This window comes from Onychostoma macrolepis, chromosome 12 (genome assembly GCF_012432095.1).
Source record: "Onychostoma macrolepis isolate SWU-2019 chromosome 12, ASM1243209v1, whole genome shotgun sequence".
Lineage (NCBI taxonomy): Eukaryota > Metazoa > Chordata > Actinopteri > Cypriniformes > Cyprinidae > Onychostoma > Onychostoma macrolepis.
In genome coordinates this window covers 30810684-30835407 of record NC_081166.1, presented here as the reverse complement: position 1 = coordinate 30835407, position 24724 = coordinate 30810684, and the positions used below count along the sequence as shown (strand labels likewise).

The 24724-nt window shown below is 40.3% G+C and overlaps 1 protein-coding gene across 1 annotated transcript in view; it reads left to right on the top strand.

Annotated features, from left to right (window-relative positions):
- The window catches only part of taok2b (TAO kinase 2b), a 31431-nt gene that overhangs the window by 1380 nt on the left and 5327 nt on the right, over window positions 1-24724 (top strand). The window contains exons 2-18 of the mRNA XM_058793115.1: window positions 2969-3108; window positions 3188-3259; window positions 5283-5384; window positions 5592-5637; window positions 5760-5856; window positions 6860-6973; window positions 7073-7164; window positions 8188-8281; window positions 8705-8786; window positions 8874-9041; window positions 11364-11570; window positions 12401-12760; window positions 14429-14557; window positions 14627-14830; window positions 16220-16459; window positions 21025-21237; window positions 21315-21497. Coding sequence (XP_058649098.1) covers window positions 2977-3108; window positions 3188-3259; window positions 5283-5384; window positions 5592-5637; window positions 5760-5856; window positions 6860-6973; window positions 7073-7164; window positions 8188-8281; window positions 8705-8786; window positions 8874-9041; window positions 11364-11570; window positions 12401-12760; window positions 14429-14557; window positions 14627-14830; window positions 16220-16459; window positions 21025-21237; window positions 21315-21497 — 2535 coding nt within the window. The 5' untranslated portion in view covers window positions 2969-2976. The remainder of the gene's footprint in view (window positions 1-2968; window positions 3109-3187; window positions 3260-5282; window positions 5385-5591; window positions 5638-5759; window positions 5857-6859; window positions 6974-7072; window positions 7165-8187; window positions 8282-8704; window positions 8787-8873; window positions 9042-11363; window positions 11571-12400; window positions 12761-14428; window positions 14558-14626; window positions 14831-16219; window positions 16460-21024; window positions 21238-21314; window positions 21498-24724) is intronic.

Sequence of the window (24724 nt, the reverse complement as noted above, 5' to 3'; positions counted from 1 at the left end):
CATATTTGAATGTGATATTTCAAAAACATTATTTATGGATAATCAAGTAAACCTCAGTTGCTACATTTATGTTAAAAATCGAATGATTTGACAGCAAAAAGACAGGTGAACCGAGACCTGACAATCGTACTAAACAGCCTTTTACAGTGTGAACGGACGCTCAGACAGAAGGCATGTGATGTAGATTCTGCTCAACAGGTTTTTCAGCAAAGTTTTGTTCATTTTGATAATTTAAAGGCCTTATCAAATTATGACAGAAGGCTTTATATGGTTAACACTGAAGTCACACAAGACTGTTATGCATGAGAAGGTCTTAGTTCCTTTTACTCCGACACACGCTGTCTGTTCTCAGACTTCATCTGCTGTTGCTGTTTCCAGGTGAGTCGTTTAGCGTGTGTGTGTTCACAGGCGTGCTCTTAACATGATTATGACTCAGAGCATCATGGGAGGTGTGAATCTGAATTGTGAGTCAGGTGTCTGGTCCAGCGTCCTGCTTTTGAACACTCAAGCACAATTATTCTCATGCAATCATTTCAATTGTGGCTGGTTCAGATCGTCGCTGTATTTCAGTTCTTATATAACGCACTCTGTTGCTTCTGCTTTATATAGTGGCGCTTGACTGTTCGTGAACCCTTAAGAGTTTTCCGCATAAATCTGACCTTCGCTGAGACCAGACCTTCTTCTGAGCTGTTTAACTAGATGCATAAAACCCAATTAAATGTTTTATATTTGAACTTGAACTGCATCTTCGATCTGAACCCAGTCCTGTACATCAGCATGGAGAAAGCATGGCTTCAACTCCGTGATGAACAACTTTGTGTTTTGAAAGGCCAAATCAATCTATTTCTTCTGCTTTGACGTGTGTGTGGTCATTGTCCTGCAGTTCAGTGTAGCTTCAGTTCACAGTCAGATCGGTGAAGAGATTGACGAGGTTCCTTTTACTAAAGACCAATTATAACACTTCTCATTTAAAACTGAACATTCTGTTGTGGTCTCATCTGACCTCAAAGCATTCTTCCAGAAGTCTTCTGGCTCATCTACATGGTTATCAGCAAACTTTAGACCGGCGACAGGTGAGCGCTGCAGTGATGGTGTGTTATTGTAGGCCAACCTGGAAGTTCACATCACCCTGATTCCCTCGACAAAAAACCAATAGGATTTTCCTTTGGCCTTTGGACAGAAAAATAAACTCAAGAAGTTTGTTTCTTAAATGTTTTGTTCATCAAGATCTCACTCTCCAAAGCCACGCCTCCTCCAGAACACATGACCACGCACAGCAGGAATCTGATTGGACGAACAGTTTATGGTCCTAAGCCTTCCACAGATGATGTAAATGCGTATAAATCATTTACTTCGTGATTGCTATCGACTTCAACAAAACAAAAAATGTTTCTGAACCAAATCAGCTACCCTGCCTTTAAACTTCCAACAACTCTTTCAGTCTTTATTTCAGAGACGTTTTATCTGAGCGTGTAGGTTAGAATAGTTTACAAGAACACTTTTATAAACCGTGAGGCTGTGGAAGCGACGAGCGAGTAATGCGTTTACCTGTTCGTCATCAAGATGTTTAATGTCCCGATTAACCTCTCCAGTGCCATTTAGACACTTGTTAGCAATATATTAACAGCATTAAAAAATCACAAGGGGGTTTTACTGATGCATTTTATGTCGTAGAATACATTTACATGGTCTTGTGTTCACCACAGACTTAATTTCAGGCATTTAACCAAAATCCCTTTTAAAAACCCATTGACTTCAGGACGGTGGAGCTGGATGTGCTAAAATACAAACTTGATTCCAGGCTTTGGCCTACAAAAAGACATCATCCCACAGCACTCCATGTTCTTTCTGTTCTGCCACGAACACTGTCCTTAACCAACACAAGACCTCCTGGAATATTATATCTCTGACTGATTGTTGTTGATGAGCACTTCTAGAATAACAGTACTGTTGATTTTCTTCCGTTGGCGCACACCTTAGATTAAAAACTCCAAATTCTTTCATATAATCATGGATTTTTGTCAACTTTTCCAGAACCTTGTTTTTAGAGATCTGCAAGCTTCAGGAGCAGACTCGGGTTCAGGATCTGTCATTTAGACAGGGCTGCTAAACTTGGTTGCAAATTTATCTCATTCGTTTAAATACCTGACTTCAAATACATCTTTCAGTGAAAGGATAATCGTAGTTGTTTGCATACTTTTCACAGCAAACACATTTATTCCTGGATCGTTTTGGTCAATAATGAAGTCAATAAATGCATAGTACAAAAAAGACATTTATATTTTGAGTTTATGGGCATTTAATGGCTTTTCTATGATAAATGCGTCATCATTTGAAATACTGTTTATCTCTTTATGCAGTTTAGTGGGATTTGTTTCATGCATCAACAGAAAACACCATAGACTGAAAGACAGATTTTGGATTTTAAACTGATATCAATTCAACAATATGAAGATTGAGTAAAATTGAATAATTGATATTCAATATTAGCCCAGCTCTACTAGTCTCAGTGCATGCGAAATACAGAGCGTTCTTACGGGTTTCTAGCTGTGCTTAATTTTGATCGGATGCCTGTTCTGCTCCATATTTGCCCACTTTTGGGCAAACACTTTTTTCTATTATTGGTTGTTGGAACTTATTGTTAATGATTTGTTGAAGAAATATAGGACTAGCCTTTTTTTATCAGCTCACAGGAAGTGTTAGGCTGTCTGCTAGATTCGTGGGTTCATGCTGTATGTAAATGTGTCCCTGCAGCACAAAAGCAGTCATAAGCAGCACAGCTATATTTGTAGCAATAGCCAACAATACATTGTATGGGTCAAAATTACCGGTTTTTCTTTTATGCCAAAAATGTTCCATGAAGATATTTTGTTAATTTTCTACTGTAAATATATCACAACTTGATTAGTAATATGCATTGCTGTGTGTGTGTGTGTGTGTGTGTGTGTGTGTGTGTGTGTGTGTGTGGCGCTGGCCATGCCGTCGAGTGCGCGGGCTGGGAGTCTCAAGGACCCAGAGGTGGCGGAGCTTTTTTACAAGGAGGATCCTGAGAAACTCTTCACAGACCTGCGGGAGATCGGCCATGGCAGCTTCGGAGCCGTCTACTTTGTGAGTGGTCTTTAGCCCTTCAGAGCTGCAGCACAGATCAGTGAACTGTGCCTCACGTGTGTTTGCACGCTTCTTACAGGCCCATGACATCCGCACCAATGAGGTGGTGGCCATCAAGAAGATGTCCTACAGTGGCAAGCAGTCTAATGAGGTGAACACAAACACACCAACACGGTGTTCCTACATCTTTAGTTAAACAAAGTGGTGTGACTCTGCAAGAATCGGTCTGCAAGGAAACTTGAACATCGTGCAGGTGGCTTTATGTAAGAGCAAGATGATGGCTCCGTTCCAAAACCGATTGTGCTGCCTACCTGGAAAGCAGTTTTTAGGTATCATAGGCAGACTTCTGACACCAAGGACGTTTGAAAATGTTGGCAGAAATGCATTCTGCATTTTTAAAAATGCATTCAAAAAGAACAACTGGGGCCAGTTGCATAAACTCAGCCACCATGATAAGACTGTGTCTTAAGAACTAGTTTGACCAACTAGCATTTGCCAGGGGGTAATCAGTCTTACTTTTCCAATACAAATAAGAAAAATATACCTTTTCATAACTGAATTAAAGTTATGACCAGTCTTGAAGAGAAAAAATTAGGTGACTAACTTTAAGACTAGTCTAAACAGTTTGTGCATCTGGCCCCTGGTATGTTGTGCTTGTTTGTTGGGGTACATAATTTGGCCAAAAACAAGAAATAGTTCAGTCTGGTAATAGATTTACTAAATACTTATAAAATAAAGTGTTGCATTGTTAACTTGGCTGCATGTTGACATTGAGCTAGACTGAAATCAATATATATTTGTGTATCAAAATTGATCAGTGTATATATTTGTTTTAACTTAAACAATGGTTTACAACAGAGCCCAAACTTAAATTAAATTGCTATTTATATTTAACCGTAATAATCAACGTTCAAATTAAAATTTGTATGCAAACATGTAAATTGCGCACAATGCTGTTTTTCTAAATTAATATAATGATTTACACACTTGCTGTCATAACTTGTTTCATAAAATATTTATTTAAATGTGCTTTAAATATTTAAGACGCCGCTAACAGGTAAAGTCAAATATAATGAAGTATATAGTCTAATATTTTGCGAAATGCTCTTCATTTCTCTAGCAAATAACGAGCTGTGGACACTGATGACTTGTCTGAGAGAAATGAAATGCTACGTGACATTTTGTTTACAAGCTGTTTTAATGATGCATGACTTAATTGAGCGAGTAGATGAGATGTTCGTTCACATATATTTCGCGTATATAGTAATAAAGATGAAGGGATGATCACGCTGCCGTTAGAACGGAGGCGTTTATACAGCAATCTGTCTCGACACAAAGAGCACCAAAACGGCATTTATTGTCTGAATTTTTTTGAAAAAATGGATTGATTTCTGTACACATGCGTACTGAACAGAAAGACACGTTCTGAAAATTTTCAGTATGAATACATGCACCGTTACACCCGTAGTAAATATATAGACAACCAACAGAAAATTAATAGGTTTATATTTCTGTTTAATTTGATGCCGCCATTAATGGGATCGTAGTTCTTTCCCTCATTAACGCTGAGTGAAGTGCTTAGTCTTGTTCTTTTGTCCAATTTTAGAATCATTTTTTGCTTCAAATCAAAGTTTGTAATGTTGTCACTCTCCTGGTTTTGGTTCATGGCTTATAACTCTTCTATGGAAAAACCCTTCAAGAAACAAGACCAGTGAAATAGTGCACTCCATTCTGAGTTGAGTCATCTCAAGCCGTTGCCGATATAGAGTGTTTATAGTTAGCATGCTGCTTATGTAGGCTTGAGACAGGAAAGCAGCTCAGTTCATATGCGGTCATAGAATAGCGTTTCTTGTGTTTACCGGCATGTTACCAAGTTCTGTTGTTTGCGAGCCCCAGCATTGTATTCAAATTATGCAAATCATGCAGCGCCTCTCTGGCTAAAATAGACAGTTGTGCCATTTAAATGCTGGAAACGACTGCCTTCGCTGTGCCGCAGAACACTTGAACAGCTCACGCCTCATTTGCAATCTCAACACAACACATTTGATAGGAACACACTTTTGGTTGTTTCCCACTCGCATAAATCAGAAATGCTGTATTTGAACCGAAGGGGCGCAGAAGCTGACGCTCAATAGTCTCTTGATTGTTCCATTGTTCTCTCGTTCCTGCTGCAGAAATGGCAGGATATCATCAAAGAGGTGAAGTTCCTTCAAAAGCTGCGGCATCCCAACACGGTGGAGTACAGAGGCTGCTACCTGCGAGAACACACAGCATGGGTGAGTGCTTCTGTGTGTGGGAGGAAGGCTCTTCACAAGCCTCGCTCAGGGAAGAGAATGTACTGACCCGCTAACGCTGTTTCCATTTACTACAATAGCAGCCCCAAATACACCACTTGTCACTTGCTAACAGCAATTATACCCTTTTCTTTCCCTCCACCTTCCTCTTTTCTGTGTCTGCCACTCATTGTGCTGCTGCTCCTGCAGCTGGTGATGGAGTACTGTTTGGGCTCGGCCTCGGATCTGCTGGAAGGTGAGTGAATTGTTTCTGGAAGCACGTTCAGAGCCGTTCGTCGGATGCAGAAGTGTAAAGTGATGCAGATGTTTGCAGAAACAAAAAACAGGATCCCGTTGTTTTCTTCCTCTTTCCCTCAGTGCACAAGAAACCATTACAGGAAGTGGAGATTGCAGCAATTACCCATGGTGCATTGCAGGGCTTGGTATACCTCCACTCGCACAACATGATTCACAGGTACAGAGCCGCTCGATTCTTGGTTTTAACAAAAGCATGTTGCAAATTAGGGATGTGCAATATGTATTGTCTTCAGTAGTAATATATATGTGGCTTCAACAATGTGGAAGCTGGCATTATGGAGCAAGCGATGTATCACACAAGCGTGCTTTTCTCCCGAATATCAGCATGATTCTAAATGTGATATTGACTTCATACACCGGCTCTTAAAAACAAGAAGTTAACAGTGCGATTTACATTTTAGACACACTATTGTCTATTTTTACTCACATTGGCAAACTAAACATTTCCAGACAAAGTCGGAACTGAAACAGAACTGAATAAAACACAGATGTGTTTTATGACTGAATTAATGTCTTTATGAATGGATCAGTGATTCAACGAGTTAGTTATAAAGACAGTCACTTGCTGCTTTTCTGAATGAATCAGCCGTTTGAAGAATTGGTCGAGTGAATTATTCAGTGACTCACTGATGAAGGCAGTGACCTACGAGTGGTTTAATTTTTAAAAAAATCATTACATTTGACAACATTCAAAATATTGTATCTCATAGCATTATTTATGCAGTTTTAATTGCAGTGTAGATGCATCCAAATTAGGGCTGCATGATAAATCACATGTGATTGTCATGCGCATCTCGTCAGTAAAGCCGGTTCAGTGATTAGTAGTAAATCTACAGCACATGCTTTCAGAGCGGCATTTAATACACCGAGCCATAGATCGCTGACAAACTACGCAATATCACGTTCATAATCGCTGATGAATCGCATTCGATTATTATTAATTTGAAATAAAGGATGATTCATAAATCTAATAAGGTTAGAAAACATTGCTCATAATGGCACAAATGCCCCTGGAAATCAATTTTAGGTGGCAAATGTTGTCCCTTAACGAAAAAGTTGCTGTGAACTAACCAGTGCACAGAATATTAATATGAAAATATCAGCTCTCTGCTGTCGCCTTCAGTTACAACAATAAAGGAGATATGTTTGTTCCTCTACAGGGATGTGAAAGCAGGGAACATCTTACTGACAGAGCCTGGCCAGGTCAAACTGGGAGACTTCGGTTCCGCCTCCATCGTTGCTCCTGCCAACTCCTTTGTGGGCACACCTTACTGGTACAAAAACACTTCCCATTCCTTACAACAACACATTTGGCAGAAATATACTCTTAATTTAATGAGGGCAGGTATGAGTGAGTTGTGCTGTGTTTGCAGGATGGCTCCAGAGGTCATCCTCGCCATGGATGAAGGCCAGTATGACGGGAAGGTTGACGTGTGGTCACTCGGCATCACCTGCATAGAGCTTGGTGAGGCGTCTCTGCTGTCCAGAGGAGGGTTGGGTATCGTTTGAATTATTGGTTCCGATTCCTAGTTTCGATACCAATAAGATGAAAAAATAAAAATAAAATGAAAATGAAGTCAGACATTTAGATGTCAAACATTTATTCTGTCATTTTACAAAGCATTCTGTTGCAGAGAATCAGCAGCCTACAGAAGAGGAACTTTTGCCTATGCTTTTAACAAAAATACCACAGCGGAAACAACTAGACTAATATAAATTTCAAATATTGAAGTGTTAAAGACAAATAAACAGTCAGTAATAAAATAGGAACAAACAAGGAAAACTGTAATTAAAAGTTTAAAAACATTGCATAATTTTCTTTTCGTAAATAAAATATAGATTATTAAAGTTATCAAAGACATTCAGTCAAGATCAGTGAATGATTTTCTTTTGTTCTTTGATTAACATTAATGACAGGCAGCGTGTTTATTAGGCTGCTGTCTCTTTAACCCCGAAAGCACGCAGATCTAAAAATACTGTACACGAGCGTTTTCCTTCTCATCTGTTTACGTTCACGTAAGACAGAAGCGGCTGTGTTTATGATGAAATACTGACGTAGTTTTCTACATACTGGTCGATAAATATGAAAGAAGCCAGTTCCGGCCCGGAACAACCTTTTCTGCAGAGAAATGCACGGATCAATTCGAGAACGGACACAAACCGGGAATCCGCACCGAGACCGCCGTTGTCTGTTTTAAATCGCATTAACATGCGAACGCAGAATCGAAATGCACGCATCTTATCGAATACCCGGTTCTTGGAAATTTGGAACCGGTTTTCGATACCCAACCCTAGTCCAGAGCCTGTTGAAAGAGAACCCAGTGCATCTCTGCTGTGAAATGTACCTTTTTTCAGAGTCTGTGCAGCACATTGGTGGCTTGCTGTTGGTCGCCACAGACAATAATATTAAGTTATCATTTACAGTCTTATGCTTACAATGGAAGCCTTGCAGCTAACCGCTTGCTTGTTTCCTTTTCCTCTGTTGTAGCGGAGAGAAAGCCTCCCTTGTTTAATATGAATGCTATGAGTGCCTTATACCACATCGCCCAGAACGAGAGCCCGGTCCTGCAGTCCAATCACTGGTAGAGGCTTCCTCCACACTGTTTCCAAAGCAGCGCTGCATTGATATTCCTCAAGCGTTCTGATTCAACTTCAAAGCCTAAAACCATTTTCTATATGCTATTGAAAACACACACATATATATATATATATATATATATATATATATATATATATATATAAATAAATCATTTGTGTATAATATAGTATTGTGTATGTATGTAGCCTTCAAATATGTGTCTAAGTAATTAGATTAAGTAATATTTATGTTTGTTACTAAAAATTAGGGGTGGTGATACAACCAACATATTATATCATGGTATGAGTGATTGTGGTTCATACTAACAACATGTGTATTAGTTTTATAGAATTGTTTATAATTAATTACAGCTGCCCTAACAAGACGCTGCCTTTTGATTTGCATGTTTTGTTTCCTAACCTCTCAGGTCGGATTATTTCCGTAACTTCGTAGACTCTTGTCTGCAGAAGATCGCCCAGGACAGACCTACCTCTGATGTGCTGCTTAAAGTAAACGTCTTTGAGACTATTTTGTAAGACGTGATGCATTCCAGACATTGCGGTTTTGAGACGATCCTCTCGGCTTTGTTTCTCCAGCATCACTTCCTGTGCCGCGAGCGTCCGGTGACGGTGGTGATGGATCTGATCGCACGCACTAAAGACGCCGTGAGGGAGCTGGATAACCTGCAGTACCGGAAGATGAAGAAGATCCTCTTCCAGGAGACACACAATGGCCCCGCCACCGAGGGGACCGAGGAGGAAGAGGTGATGACCTTTCAACTTGTCTTGTTGTCAAATCAAAAAAAGGAAAGTTGATTTTCAGGGTCACACGACGTGATCAGTTCGTTTTGGCAGTAGAACAGCTATATTTGGGAATATCAGATGTGCTGGCCGGTCGGGACAGTAAATAAGTCAGCTGTCCTCTCACATGATTGTCACGTGGAAGCAGAGAAGAATATGGTTTAACAATAGACTTAAATCTGATTTAGGGTTTGGTTTCTTTTCAGACATTCGTCAGCTCATGTTTCAGATGTTTGGAGTTTGAGTCTTTGTTCTTTTGCTCCGTTTGACCTTTAGTGTGCTTGAGTGATTTGTTTGTGACATCATGGCAAATTGACGGATTGATTTACAGTAGCTCGCCTTAGTCAATATGAACTCAAGAATGACCTTATTTGCTTTCAAGGCCCGCTATTGTGACGAGCTTTGTCTTTGTAGTGGTTAAGGCTAGAAGGGATTCAGCTAAACCTGCTGGGCATGTGTAGGCCTGTCACGATAACAACTTTATTGTGCGATATATTGACCCAAAAATAATTACGATAAGCGATTTTATTGTCATTTTAAGACCATTTTATGCCACTTAATACATAATCATAATATAACAGCATAATAATGCAAAAAGGCCTACACTTTCAAATCACAACTTTTAATTCTTAAGAATATTTAGATCATGGAAATTAAGTATCAATATATTAGATAACCTTAAACTCGAATAAGTTGTAAATAAACATTTTCTAACAAAAAGTGCAAAGTAACAAGTAGAAAAAAAGAAAAATGCACAAAGAGCTTGTATGGAGATTTTTCCATCTGCAGATTCTTCCCTGACCTTCTTTTCTCTGTAAATTAAGGGTGCACACTATTGCTGAAAAACAGTCACTGCTTAGCCGTCAGATGTCTGAATGCACAAAGGCACGGATCCTAAACAAGGCCATATCTGCAGATGACACTTTCTGTAGAAACACTTTTTTAAAAATCTGATCTAGCACCTCGTGACTACACCACGTTATGTACGAGAAGCAGGCGCAAGTGGAATGCAAAAAACATGGTGACATTAATTTTTATGTAAATATAATGGGCAGTATATTGCGTCACCAAAAATCATGTTTCATGAACATATATTGTGCGATAAGTCGATATATTGATTATTGCGACAGGCCTAGGCATGCGCACATCAGTATAGCGTCATTTTTGTCACACTGTACAACAAAATAACTGTTTTATTGTTTGGGGTAGATGTTCTATCTTTAGCCTTGATCCTTTTGTTATGAGACCACAATTCTGACAATCGATGGATAAAACTGTTCTGCTGACTATCTGTGTTTTACACTGTAATCTGTCAAAAATGTGTTATGAACACACTAGAGTTGGGAATCTTGACAATTTGATGCACCACGATGCATCTTCTCTAATTCTTTAATAATTAATAATGCACACGCTTAAACTTTTTCTTTCAGCTTTTTAGTTTTACTAGCTGTGACAACCGTAGCCTGTTTTTTATATTTATTAAACATGAGACTAAAGATGCAAATGACAAATATGATATAAGATATCAATTAAATAAACAGTGAAGTTTAATTTGATGCACTTAAAGAACACCATTTTAAGAGCACCAACCCCTTATCAGTGACCATCTCTTAGACAGAAATATATATATTACTATTGTAATAAATGCTTTGTAAAATAAAAATGAAAAAAGACTGTTTCATAAGTTAAAATGACTACAGTAGTAAAATTATAAAACTTGTCTTTACTTGCAAGAATTAAACCAAGTTTAAGGGAAACCCTTATGTTTCTGTGACAGTAGGTCTCCAAATGCTTCTAATCACAAATCCAGTGAAATTCAGCTATCATCTGTCCACAGATGTTGCAAATGTGAAAAAGTAGGTTTATTTATCAGGGCTACTCAAATAAATACAGGAATTTCATCAAATGTAAAATGAAACACTACCTAGTGCTTACTGTTTTAATTAAATATACATAGAATTTTATTAAAGCAAATAATGTTATTCAGTCAAGAGCATCAAGTGATTTTCTTTCTTTTGTTTGATTAGTGTTAACAACTGCTGCTGTCACTTTAAGACCGACTGCACGGATCCAGTGTAATGATGGACACTGTTTCTTTACCAGATGTTTATGATGCAGATTTTTACTGTTGATGAATAGCATCATGTCAGTCGTGTGAGTTCTCAGATCTGCGTAGGATCAGTCTTGGTTGCGTCTATAAAGCAGAAATCATGTTCTGTTGCAGATGGCATTTCCAGCTGATCGGGCTCCATCTCATTTGTGTTTAATGCCCTCTCGTGTCTGTAGGATGTGGAGCAGTACATGCTGCGGACGGGCACGGTGAACAGCATGGAGAGCTCCCACTCGCTGCCGTCCATGTCCATCAGCGCCAGCTCCCAGAGCTCTTCGGTGAACAGCCTCGCGGACGGCTCGGACGACAGCGGAGAGATGGCCATGATGCAGGAGGGCGAGCATACGGTGACCTCCAACAGCTCGGTGCTGCACAAACCGCTGGTACGGCTTCACTTGAGCCCCGTGTGCTCAAACTACACTTCAGTGCCTTAAAATGACATTTGCAGCATCATTGCTCCAGTCTTCAGCGTCACATGATCCTTCAGAAATCATTCTAATATGCTCAGTTATTAACTCTTTTCCCACCAGTGTTTTTTAAAAAAAAAGGTTGTCAGCTACTGCAAGCATTTTTTATGATATAATGGCACTGAGAATGTTTAAAAAAAGCCGAGAAAGCCATGGTTCTGTCAAAGACCCTGTCCAGATCAGATTTAGAGCTGTGATCAAAACACAGATGGAGTCTATCGCTTCCAAAGCTTGCACACTCCTACAACACTTCCTGGATCAACATTTCATTCAGTAACACTAGGCAGTTTTGATTTATATGATGATTAAAGAACAGCATTTACTTGAAATATATATATATTTTTCATTATTAATGTCTTTACTTTACTTCTAAATGGTAGTGTATCACGGTTTCCACAAATATATTGTGCAGCACAACTGTTTTCAACAATAATAATAATAATAATCATAATCATAAATGTTTCTTGAGCAGTAAATCAGCATATTAGAATGATTTCTGAAGATCATGTGACACTGAAGACTGCAGTAATGATGCTGAAAATACAGCTGCATCACAGAAATACATTAGTTTAACACATATTCACATAGAAAACAGCTGTTTTAAATTGTCATAGTATTTCACAATATTACTGTTTTTGTGTTTTTGATTAAATAAATGCAGCCTTGATGAGCATAAAGACGCATCATCAAAAAAACACAAAAAATCTTCATAATTCCAAGCCTAAATGCACATTTGTCCCCCACAGAACCATGATAATATCTACGACGACCCCTACCAGCCGGAGGTGGACTCCCAGCAGCAGGGCCCCTCTGGCGGCCGCCGGCGCAGGGGACGGGACCACTTCGCCACCATCCGCACGGCCTCGCTGGTGACCCGTCAGATCCAGGAGCACGAGCAGGGCTCAGCGCTCAGAGAGCAGATGTCCCGATACAAGCGCATGAGGAGGCAGCACCAGAAGCAGCTGATGGCTCTGGAGAACAAGCTGAAGGCCGAGATGGACGAACATCAGCTGAGGCTCGACAAAGAGCTGGAGACACAGAGGAACAGCTTCAGCAGTGAAGCAGACAAACTCGGCAAGAAGCACCAGGTCTTCCTGGAGAAGGAGGTGAGTGAGGAGACCACGCCCGATAGATAGATACACAGAGACCGAGACGGAACGATCTATAGATGGATAGACAGACAGAACGACAGATAGATACAGTGACTTGCAAAAGTACTCATACCCCTTGAAATTGTTCACATTTTGTCATGTTACAGCCACAAACTTAAATGTATTTTATTGGGATTTTATGTCATAGACCAACACAAAGTGGCACATAACTGTGAAGTGGAAGGAAAATGATAAATGGTTTTCAAAATGTTTTTGCAAATAAATATCTGAAAAGTGTGGCGTGCATTTGTATTCAGCCCCCTTTACTCTGACACCCCTAACTAAAATCCAGTGGAACCAATTGCCTTCAGAAGTCACCTAATTAGTAAATAGAGTCCACCTGTGTGTAATTTAATCTCAGTATAAATGCAGCTGTTCTGTGAAGCTCTCAGAGGTTTGTTAGAGAACATTAGTGAACAACCAGCATCATGAAGTCCAAGGTACACACCAGACACCTCAGGGATAAAGCTTAAAGCAGGGTTAGGTTATAAAAAAATATCCCAAGCTTTGAACATCTCACGGAGCACTGTTCAATCCATCATCCGAAAATGGAAAGAATATGGCACAACTGCAAACCTTCCAAGACGTGGCCGTCCACCTAAACTGACAGACCGGGCAAGAAGAGCATTAATCAGAGCAGCAGCCGAGAGGCCCGTCGTAACTCTGGAGCAGCTGCAGAGATCAGCTCAGGTGGGAGAATCTGTCCACAGGACAACTATTAGTCATGCACTCCACAAATCTGGCCTTTATGGAAGAGTGGCAAGAAGAAAGCCATAATAAGTCCCATTTGCAGTTTTCCACAAGCCATGTGGGGGACACCGCAAACATGTGGAAGAAGGTGCTCTGGTCAGATGTGACCAAACTTGAACTCTTTGGCCTAAATGCAAAACGCTATGTGTGGCGGAAAACTAACGCTGCACATCACCCTGAACACGCCATCCCCACCGTGAAACATGGTGGTGGCAGCTTCCCAGGACAGGCAAGCTGGTTAGAGTTGATGGTTTAGATCAACGCATGTGTTAGAATGGCCCAGTCAAAGTCCAGACCTGAATCCAATTGAGAATCTGTGGTAAGACTTGAAAATTGCTGTTCGCAGACGCTCTCCATCCAATCTTACTGAGCTTGAGCTATTTTGAAAAGAAGAATGGGCAAAAATTTCACTCTAGATGTGCAAAGCTGGTATAGACATACCCCAAAGACTTGCAGCTGTAATTGCAGCGAAAGGTGGTTCTACAAAGTATTGACTCGGGGGCTGAATACAAATGCACGCCACACTTTTCAGATATTTATTTGTAAAAAAAAATTGAAAACCATTTATCATTTTCCTTCCACTTCACAGTTATGTGCCACTTTGTGTTGGTCTATGACATAATATATATTTACGTTTGTGGTTGTAACGTGACAAAATGTGGAAAATTTCAAGGGGTGTGAGTACTTTTGCAAGGCACTGTAGACAGACAGACAGACAGACGGATAGACTGTTAGATGGATAGATGGAAAGAACAACAGCGAAAAAAAAAAAAAAAAAAGCGAATGAGAGAGGAACAGAAAAGCAGGAATGGAGCTGTTGATGGCATGAGCAGAAATGAAGTTCTGTTCTTCACTCCTCGTCTCTCGTCTCAGTCTAAGGGCGCTGTCACAGAAGAGAAGAAGTTCCAGCAGCACATCTTGGGCCAGCAGAAGAAGGAGCTCAGCAGCCTGCTGGAGTCTCAGAAGCGGCAGTACAGGCAGCGCAAGGAGCAGCTCAAAGAGGTACGGCGGAGAGCGATTCGCTCGTCTGGTTCTCTCGGATGTGCTGACGAACGCTTCTCCTGTGTGCAGGAGCTCAGTGAGAACCAGTCCACGCCGAAGCGGGAGAAGCAGGAGTGGCTGGTGCAGCAGAAGGAGTGTCTGCAGCAGCTGCAGGCGGAGGAGGAGGCGGGGTTACTGCGCAGACAGAGGCAGTACTACGAGCTGCAGGGCCGCCAGTACAAGAGGAAGATGCTGCTCTCTCGCCACAACCTGGAGCAAGACCTGCTCAGAGAGGTACAGAGGCAAGAGCCAATCATCTGTCCGGATCATTAGCTTGATTCCTTTTCAGAAAATTGGCTCTGCTGTGATACAGCGCATGTTTCATAAGACAGTCTGTTTGCAGAGGACGAGCCAGAACTGGTGAACCTGCCTCTCACGTATTCAGTCACATGCAGTTTCCCACAGGAGTTTGTGGATTTATTTTTTATTTTTTTCATATTTTTGTTAAATGCACTTACAGAGCAAAATTAGCTTTTAGCTTTTTTTTTTTTTTTTAATTATCATAATTTCTTAGAAATATATTACTATTGTAATACAATTGCATTGTAAAAAAAAAAAAAGGAATATTTCCAAATAGGAATATAAAGCACTGTTAGATCATGCCTCCACACCAGAAATATCAGATCCAGCCTCGGACACCAGATCCTCTCAGAAAATATCCGTTTTGTATGGTCAGAGAAATAGTCTATTACCCAAAGCTCATTAGTCTTGTCTGGTCTCAAAACTGTATTAACAGTTTAATTAATAAATCAATTAAATTAATACATAAAATGGTTTCAAAGTGATGATTATAAGTGATTGTATGACTACATCGAATAATAAATGATTATGAAGTAAGAATGAATATAAACTAAAGTAAAACGCAACACAAATGTATGTTTGCTCTCTTGAAGCAAAACGCGCGGTTTGCATTTGATGATCCTTCACTACTATACTTTACAGTAGTAAAATTACAAAACCCATGTCTTCACTTGCAGGAGTTAATCCATCCAGCTTTTATTTTGGCGGAAAACTGCAAAACACAGTTTTCGTTTTTGTGTATTGTTGGAAATTATACGAATGTGAAAAAGCATAACTGGCATTCTCAAACGCACCTTAAACTCTCCGCACATGCTGAGATGGAGTTTGCTGCATTTACTGCGAAGCGAGCCGCTGCAAGACGCTGAGAACACAGACTCATGAGCCTGTCGCTTGTAAATGAACACACTACCATGCTTCGCTGTAAAACATGCAGTGCGTTAGACTCTATACTTTAATCAATCAGCACTGTACACACAAAGCCGTATCACACTTTAGATTTCTGTTCAATTGACACGCTTTGCCAAAGCAAACAAAACTAATATTAGAGATATTGTTAAAATGAGAAGTCTAAAATATTTTTGGCTAATTATTGCCAGATTCTAGGTAATTAATAGGAAACGCTGCACATACGGCCAGCGAGTGTGTTGATCGTGGATGCAGCTGCGAATGAATGACTTCCACACCGCCAACACTTTCCAAAGGGAGCTCGTAAATAACACCATTCCGATGGAAACCACCAATTAAATGCCACACGCTCGTTTATGCCTGGCCACAGTTTCCCAATGCGTTTCTAACCACACATCTCTGTTTGTCCCGCCGCAGGACCTGAACAAGAAACAGACTCTGAAGGACCTGGAGTGTGCCATGCTGCTGCGGCATCACGAGTCGACTCAGGAGCTGGAGTTCAGGCAGCTGGGTCTGGTGCAGCACACACGGGCCGATCTGATCCGCACGCAGCACCAGACCGAGCTCACCAACCAGATGGAGTACAACAAGCGGCGCGAGCAAGAGCTGCGGCAAAAACACGCCGTCGAAGTCCGCCAGCAGCCCAAGAGCCTGAGAGTGAGTGCTGGGGAGGGGGAGGAGCCTACTACAGAGGGGGAGGAGCCTGTTAGAGAGGGGGCGGGGTGTGACACCGAAGGGGTGGGTCCAGAGGAACAGCTGAGTAGAGATGGAGAAAAGATAGACGGGGATGAGGTGCAGCTTGAGGAGTCAGCTGTAGAAATAGAAGGCACCGAAGAGACTGAGCAGTGTGAAACCGTAGACAGAGAAGGAAACGATGCAGGAGAAAGTGCAGAAGAGAAGTTAGATGAACCGCAGCAGGTTGAAGACCAACTTGATCCCAGACTAGTAGAAGGCCGTCCTTGGGACGACGGCAGCGAATCAGAGAGTGAGGAAGAGGACAGAGGCGTGGCCGACGGATGTCCGTCAGAGATGTTTCCCGCCCCTTCCTTTGAGCTCCGCCCTCTGGAGCGTGACGCAGACGAGCTCTCGGAGTTCTACTTCCCGGATACGCTTGAAGAGCTGGAGCCTCCGCCGGTCTATACACCTCCCTCCTCTTCCTCTTCCCAGCCGTCGTTTCCCTCGCTCTTCTCTCACGCCATCTGCCTCGTGCTCTCGCTCTCCGCCGCCGTGCGTCCGTCTGTCCTCACCCTCCTCTTCCTCTCCGTCTTCCTGCTTTCCCTGCGCCGCTCGCCTCCGCTGCCTTCACTGGCGTCCGTGCTTCTCTCGGGCGAGCTGGCCTTCCTGGCGCTCGTCTTTTCTTACCTGTTCCTGCGCTCCTGCTGCTCGCTCTCGTTTTCCACGTTCCTCTCGCTGGCCTCCTGGGGCTCCGGACTCTTCAGTCTGGGCTTGTCTTTGAGCTTGGGGCTCTATTACGTCCCGGTGGCCTTGATCTCGGCGTCTTTTCTCAGCTCGCCGTCGCTCTTCCTCACCCTCTATCTGGTGGTGGTTCTGGTGCTGCGTCCGGCCAGGGTTTTCCTCCAGAGCGCCCCGCGCAAACTCAACCGCCTCTGGATGCGAGTTCTGTTCCGTCTGCCCAAGCCGCTGTTCGCCGTGTGCCAGTCGCTCCTCGGCGGCCTGACCGAGCGAAGCCTCTACGACATGTTCCCCAAAGCCGGACGCAACTGGGCCGGACGTCAGTCCAGAATCCCCGTGCCTTTGAGAAGCCTCGGAGCGGAGTATCAGGCCAAAAGCAGATACTCCGTCTTGTTTGCGCGGTGCGTGCTTTTGGGCCGGCGGTTCGTCTGCCGGCCTCTCGGCACTCTGACGGACCTCGCTAACTCCGTGGTGCTGCGTTTAGCCAAGCGTTTGCTGAAGGAGCTGCCTCCGAATCAGCTGAGACGCCTGCAGGCCTGCGGGATCCTGCGCAGAGAGAGAGCCAGCAAGCTCCCGGTCCTCCTGCCCCGAGCCGCCAGGGAGCAGAGGAGGAGGATGAGGGAGAGGAGGAGAAGGCAGGAGCGAGAGATGTACAGGGAGGAAGGCAGGTGCGAGAGCGTGTTGAGGAGAACCCCGTCAGGGAGGAGTTTGAAAGGAAAGATGGTGCCTTGGAGATAGATTGAGGTGTGTGTGATGTACTGTAGTCTGTCTGCTCGCATCACTCCTGTTTCACAGGGAAGGACTGAGTTGAAGAGAGAGTTCTCACGTATTGAACATTTTGTCGTCATTTACTCCCTCTAACAAGACTTTGGTCAGTCTTCGAAACGCAAATTAAGATGATTTTCATAAAACCCAAGAAGTTTTGGGGTCTCTGTCTAAAATAGAAAAGGTAATGGCCAACAAACACTTCCAAAAAGGCAAAACAAATCCTTATGAATCAAGCCGTTGAATGAAGAGAAACAGCTGCTTTAGAGGATGAACAGATTTAATTTAGTCTTTTATTCACACAAACATTGAGCTTACGCATATTTGATATGCAGCGTGTGTCCATCAATATTTAGCCTTATAAGAAGCAATCAGCATGTATAAACCATAAACTTTTTCGGTCTTCTAAGTAGTTTTGGTTACCTGGTTAATCTTTCAGGTTTCATTTATAATGTCAAAATGTGTTTGAAGATGAACCAAAGTCTTACGGGTTTGTAACGGCATTCGCTTGAGTAAATGATGACAGAATTTCCTTTTTTAGGTGAACCGTTCCTTTAAGATTAATGTACCGTTTTATTTCAGCTCCCACGTTCACTGTCGCCGTGAATGGACCGCTTCAGTCGATTATTGTGCTTTTTGTAAAAGTTTCTTTTTTTTCCTTTTTTTTTTTTACTCTTGAGTTATTTTATTCTCAAATAGCAAGAGCTATATGTGTTATGGTGATTGTTGAAGCCATGTCTGTGCAATCTTGATTTAGTTTTTATTTTATTTTGAAGGGGGTCTCAATTTCAACAATGAAATTATATTGCGAAACCAAAGTGGTGTGAAGATGACCATAGGCCTTTCAATGAAGCCATGCATGTTACATGCTGAATTAATTGACTGTGATTACAATACAGTGCTTTACACTATAGATCTCCCAAAAACACAACACTACAAGCCGACTCTTCCAGAAGTGCATTAGATGAAGCGTCAGTGCTTTTTCCTACTTTTCAAGGAATGTTTGTATTGAAATAGAAACAGAAAGTAGGCTGCATATTGTTGCACAATCAGTGTTTGATATCATTTCAAAAGCAGCAGAAGCTGTGCTCAGAAATGTTTAGAGTCCTCTCACTGGATGATTTAGAGGCAGGACCTCAGAAATTACAATCAAACACTTGAAATATTTAGCAAAAGAAAATCTGCGTCCTTGCCAAAATGAACCGCAGCCGTTATATATCATACATTAGGGTTATTGAATGGTTTGCTGTTCGTTCTCTATGCCACGTGATCTGGGGTTTTTCCATCATCGGATGCTGTTCATTCAGTTCTGACACTTTAGCAGTGAACTTTATTAAATGTTGTTGTTAAATTAAACATCAATCATAACTTTAGGTGAAATATTTACTCTGAAATATGGGTGATCTATCTACTATATAAATACAGTATATGAGATCTCAAACCGGATCAGTTTTACTCGACAGCATATGAGCAGGGGTGGATTCGAGGATAAATATATACTGGTTTTAGAAAAAATGTGTTATTGCACTAGAGGCAATGATCTGATCATATTTACCATGTAAACGAGTGTTTTGATCATATCCTTATGAAGAGAGGTCTAGCCTGTTTAGATGAAGCATTTACACAAGTTAGCCCTAGTTTTTAATGTTTGCATGGCACTGTTATTTCATATTTATTAGTATTCTTTTACTGCATATTAAAGGCCATTATGACAATCATCTTAATGTAAAGTTGGAGAATATATATGCAAATTAGCAACCAAAGATTACACGTAAGAAGTGAAGAGGTTGATGGTTGGATTGATAAAGAATAGCTTGCACTGCACACAAATCATCTTTATTTGAAATGCTTCGTAGAAATCTTAAGATTATCAAAGGGACCATTTGTCTACTACATGAATGATGAGGAAATGCTGTCTATTTTAAGAATTCTGTTTCTTGGCAAAAAGGAAGCATTTCAGTTTTAGCCATATTTGTTCCAGTTATTGGCAATTTACTGTTTCAAGTTTGTCTTTGTGTTATTTTTCATTTTTTGTCTTGTTACTTAATGTTTACATATGCTGTGCTCCCTTTGTGGGTTTTTTTTTAATAACCAAATCACAAATTTTGTCTTTATTATTTGAGTAATGTTTGTGTAATTCTGCTGCATTGCACCGTCTGTTTCAAGGCCGTTGTGTGCGTTTCATCCTCGTTTTGTGTTTGTGCATGAATGGATGTTTACTTTAAAGATTTCTGTTATATGTTTCTGAAATAAATTTTCTTTATAATCATTGTCCTTTGGTTCATTTCATATTTTGTTAGAATTCTTCATCTCAGTTTTGTTTTTCATTCATATGGTCCTGCTGCTACTGCTTTAATTTCTTTATTTTCTTCCACTTCAAGCATGTTTATTATGAATTTTATGATTACCACAGAAGCAGTCATAAGCAGCACAGCTATATTTGTAGCAATAGCCAACAATACATTGTATGGGTCAAAATTATAAATGTTTCTTTTATGCCAAAATCATTAGGATATTAAGTAAAGATCATGTTCCATGAAGATATTTAGTAAATTTCCAACCGTAAATATATCAAAACTTCATTTTTGATTAGTAATATGCATTAAGAACTTCATTTGAACAACTTTAAAGGTGATTTTCTCAATGTTTAGATTTTTTTGCTCCCTCAGATTCCAGATTTTCAGATAGTTGCATCTCAGACAAATAGTGTCCAACAAACCATACATCAATGGAAAGATTATTTATTCAGATCCCAGATTATAATTTTTCAAAAAGATTGACCCTTATGACTGGTTTTGTGCTCCAGGGTCACACATTAGATGTAAGAGGAATTCAGTTGTACACTGCAAGTCTAAAATGTCAGGTAAAATGACTAAGTTTTAATACAGAATAAATAATTCTGAATCTACAGAAACTGATTTTCACATGCTACGTTAAAATAGATGTAATTTTGAAGTGTTTTCTCAGCAGTGAGAGTCTTCGCTCCGCTCTTTCCTCCCGTCTGTTGTCCAATCTTGTCTCCACGCTCTTCTCTGCTCCTGTAGTCCAAAGAGCTGCAGATTAAGCGTCAGTTCCAGGACACCTGTAAGATCCAAACGCGTCAGTATAAAGCTCTGAGGAACCACCTGCTGGAGAACACACCTAAGTCGGACCACAAGGCCGTGCTGAAGCGTCTCAAAGACGAGCAGACCCGGAAGCTGGCCATTCTGGCCGAGCAGTACGACCACTCCATCAACGACATGCTGTCCACACAGGCTGTGAGTAAGGCAAGGGCGCAGCGATCCCAGCAGTCAGTCGCGCTCTGGCTGATCTGATTCTGTGTGTTTGTGTGCAGCTGCGGCTGGACGAGACGCAGGAGGCCGAGTATCAGGCGCTGAGGATGCAGCTGCAGCAGGAGCTGGAGCTTCTCAACGCTTACCAGAGCAAGATCAAGATGCACACGGACACGCAGCACGAGCGGGAGGTGAAGGAGCTGGAGCAGAGAGTGTCCATCCGCAGAGCCCTGCTGGAGCAGCGGGTAACTATAGTGCTGCACTGTGCACAAAACACCCATCAATTCATCTTTGGGTTGCATGGTATATATGTCAGTATTGAACACGTCACTATTTTTCTGTTGCTGTTGACATGAAGTTTTCACCAGATGTCGGTAACAACCCAAGCAATCCGTACATACAAAGAAAACAAAACAAATAATTCAGAAAATAAGTTGTGTAATAAAACAGAACGATATCATGTCAACAGCACCTTTAGAAATATATTTACTGAGAAAAATGCATACATGCTGTATAAACCATGTCAGGTCTACCCCAGAAGATATTAGAGATCTTATTACAGTTTTTCTCAATCGATTTGACACTTTTCTCCAAACTCAGGTCACTGTTCTCAAAGCTGTTAACACGGCGAGCTGAACACTTTATAATTGTCATTAATTTCATACAAATTACAAATCATGCAAATAATCTTCACCAAACTCTCTAATGTTTTCACAATAGTTAATACAACCAACCAATGCTTAAAAATATCTGGGGATATACACAATATCCATAAAACAAAACTCCCTGAAAAACATGTATTTTCATTAGCATATTTGTGCATCTACAGCTGAATGTGTTTTATAATCAATAGAGAACACACCTATAGATTTGATTTTAATATTTACTTTTAATAAATGCATTATTATTATTAATGCAAATAGCCATAGTTTTTTATGGTTTAGTTATAAAGTGATGTCTATATTCACTTGTAGCATTTAAAATTATTGTTTACGTTTTTTCTAATGAAACAGTTTGCTTATGCATATTTCTCCAATTTTTACACACACACAAACTTTTACACTGGTAATATAATCTTTAACCTCAAAATGAACATCTGTTATTTTATACTGTACATTATAATATTGTGATCTATATTCACTTGTAACATTTAAAACAGTTTTTATTTCATTTTTTTATTCATTCTAGTAAAACAGTTTAATTGTTCATGCATATTTCCCCAATCATTACACTTAAATGCCACTTTCCTGTCATCCAACGCTTGCATACATTTTTTTTTACACACACAATTTAATAACTTGTAAATGAGATGAATAGCCATTATTTTATTCTGTTCATTCTAATATTGTGATGTCTGTATTTATTTGTAGCATTTAAAATGATTAATTTAAGCTTCATTGTTTTTTGCCATAAAACAATTATTGGCTAATTGGTATCGGCTAGAATTTTAGTATTGGTGCTTTTCCATTAGATTCGGTCATTTGTTGGTATGTTTTTAATCCCATTGCTTTGTATTGAAACACTCAACAGGTTTGTCTAAAAATGCTTAGTTTTTTAATGGTTTTATGTTCTAAGCACGTTGTGGATGGCACATGTTTAAACTATATTTAACATAGTCTGGTTTGTTTTTGCCAATTAAATTATGCAAGTGATGTAAAAACTTGCACAACTTTTTAAATGAACTTGAATTGATACAGAAGTAGAGACAAATCTTTTCTTCCATAATGTAACATGCGTCAGAGTGTAAAGGATTATCAGAACATGTAAGTGTAGAGCTGAGGCTTGGTTCAGTGCATCAGCTGTTGATTGGATTTTGAGATGCGGCCGATGAAGACGATGAACGCAAGCCTGTAGAAATGCAGTTTAAGATGACTAAACAATTGGAGTAGTCTGTTATTTTCACCTGAAGATCTTTCATTTAAAGGGAGAGTTCACCCAAAAATGAAATTTCTGTCATTAATGACTCACTCTCATGTCGTTCCAAACCCGCAAGACCTTCGTTCATCTTCAGAACACAAATTAAGATATTTCTGATGGAATCCGAGAGCTCTCCGACCCTCTTTAGACAGCAGCACAACTGAAATGTTCCCAGGTTCAGAAAGACAGTAAGGACATCAGTAAAACAGTCCATGAGACATCAGGAGTTCAGTAATTTTACGAAGCTACGAGAATACTTTGTGCGCAAAGAAAACAAAAATATTTTATTCAACCGTTCTTCTCCTCCTCATCCCGTCTGCAGTGACGCGCCACCATTACAACACATGGCTCTAAACAGTACCAGAAAACGGTTCTTCGGCTTGTAACAATAGCAGAACCCTTTTTAGTGCTAAATAGAACCTTATTTATAGGGTTCCTTATAGAACTATGCTTTGAAAATGCTATATATGACTCTGGACCACAAAATCAGTACATTTTATGAAATTTATGAAGATTTATACATCATATATAATAAATTAGCTTTCCATTGATGTATGGTTTGTTGGACAATATTTGTCTGAGATACAACTATTTGAAAATCTGGAATCTGAGGGAGCAAAACAATCTAAATATTGAGAAAATCACCTTTAAAGTTGTCCAACTTTAAAGTTCTTAGCAATGCATATTACTAATCAAAAATGAAGTTTTGAGATATTTATGGTAGGAAATTTACAAAATAAAAATAAAAATGTATAATTTTGACCCATACAATGTATCGTTGGCTATTGCTGCAGATATACCTGCTGCTTATGACTGCTTCTGTGCTGCAGAGTCACAGATATAGGACTTTAATGGTGTTATAAATAACCTCTTTAATGATAGTTTTTCATTAATATTAGTATATTAATATCATTAATATTAGTATTATTTTCATAAAATCAACAACAACAACGTGTCAATTTAGGTATGTTTTTTTAATGACGTGAACTTGTAGCAAAAATGACAGCATTCTAACAGCAGTTAATACATTAATGAATGACAGTGGACATAGAACATAAATAAATGCTTAAAGAAGTAAAACAAAATAGAACATAAAATAGTGTATTGAAGACCAGCTCCAGTGAAATATCTTCACAATCCTCTATGATGCCTTTAAGTTAATCATTCTGTGTGTTTTGGTGTGAATAAAGGTTGTAGGATGTGACCGCGAGGTGCTTTGACAGTCACCGATTTGAAAAACAAAAGGGAGGGAATAAAGAACCATTTCAGCACAAAAGGGTTCTTCAGAATGCTATGGTTCTAAATCAAACCACTACGGCATGTAAAGAACCATGTGTTTTAGCATGCGCTTGCTTCCGCTTCGTGCCTGCGCATGGTTCTGCTGCCACTGCAGACGGGCCGAGGAGGAGAAGAGCTGAATAAAGTTGTTCTTTTTGTTTTCTTTATCTACGGAGGGTCGGAGAGCTCTCAGATTGAATCAAAAATATCTTAATTTGTGTCCTGAAGATGAACGAAGGTCTTCCGGGTTTGGAACGACACGAGGGTGAGTCATTAG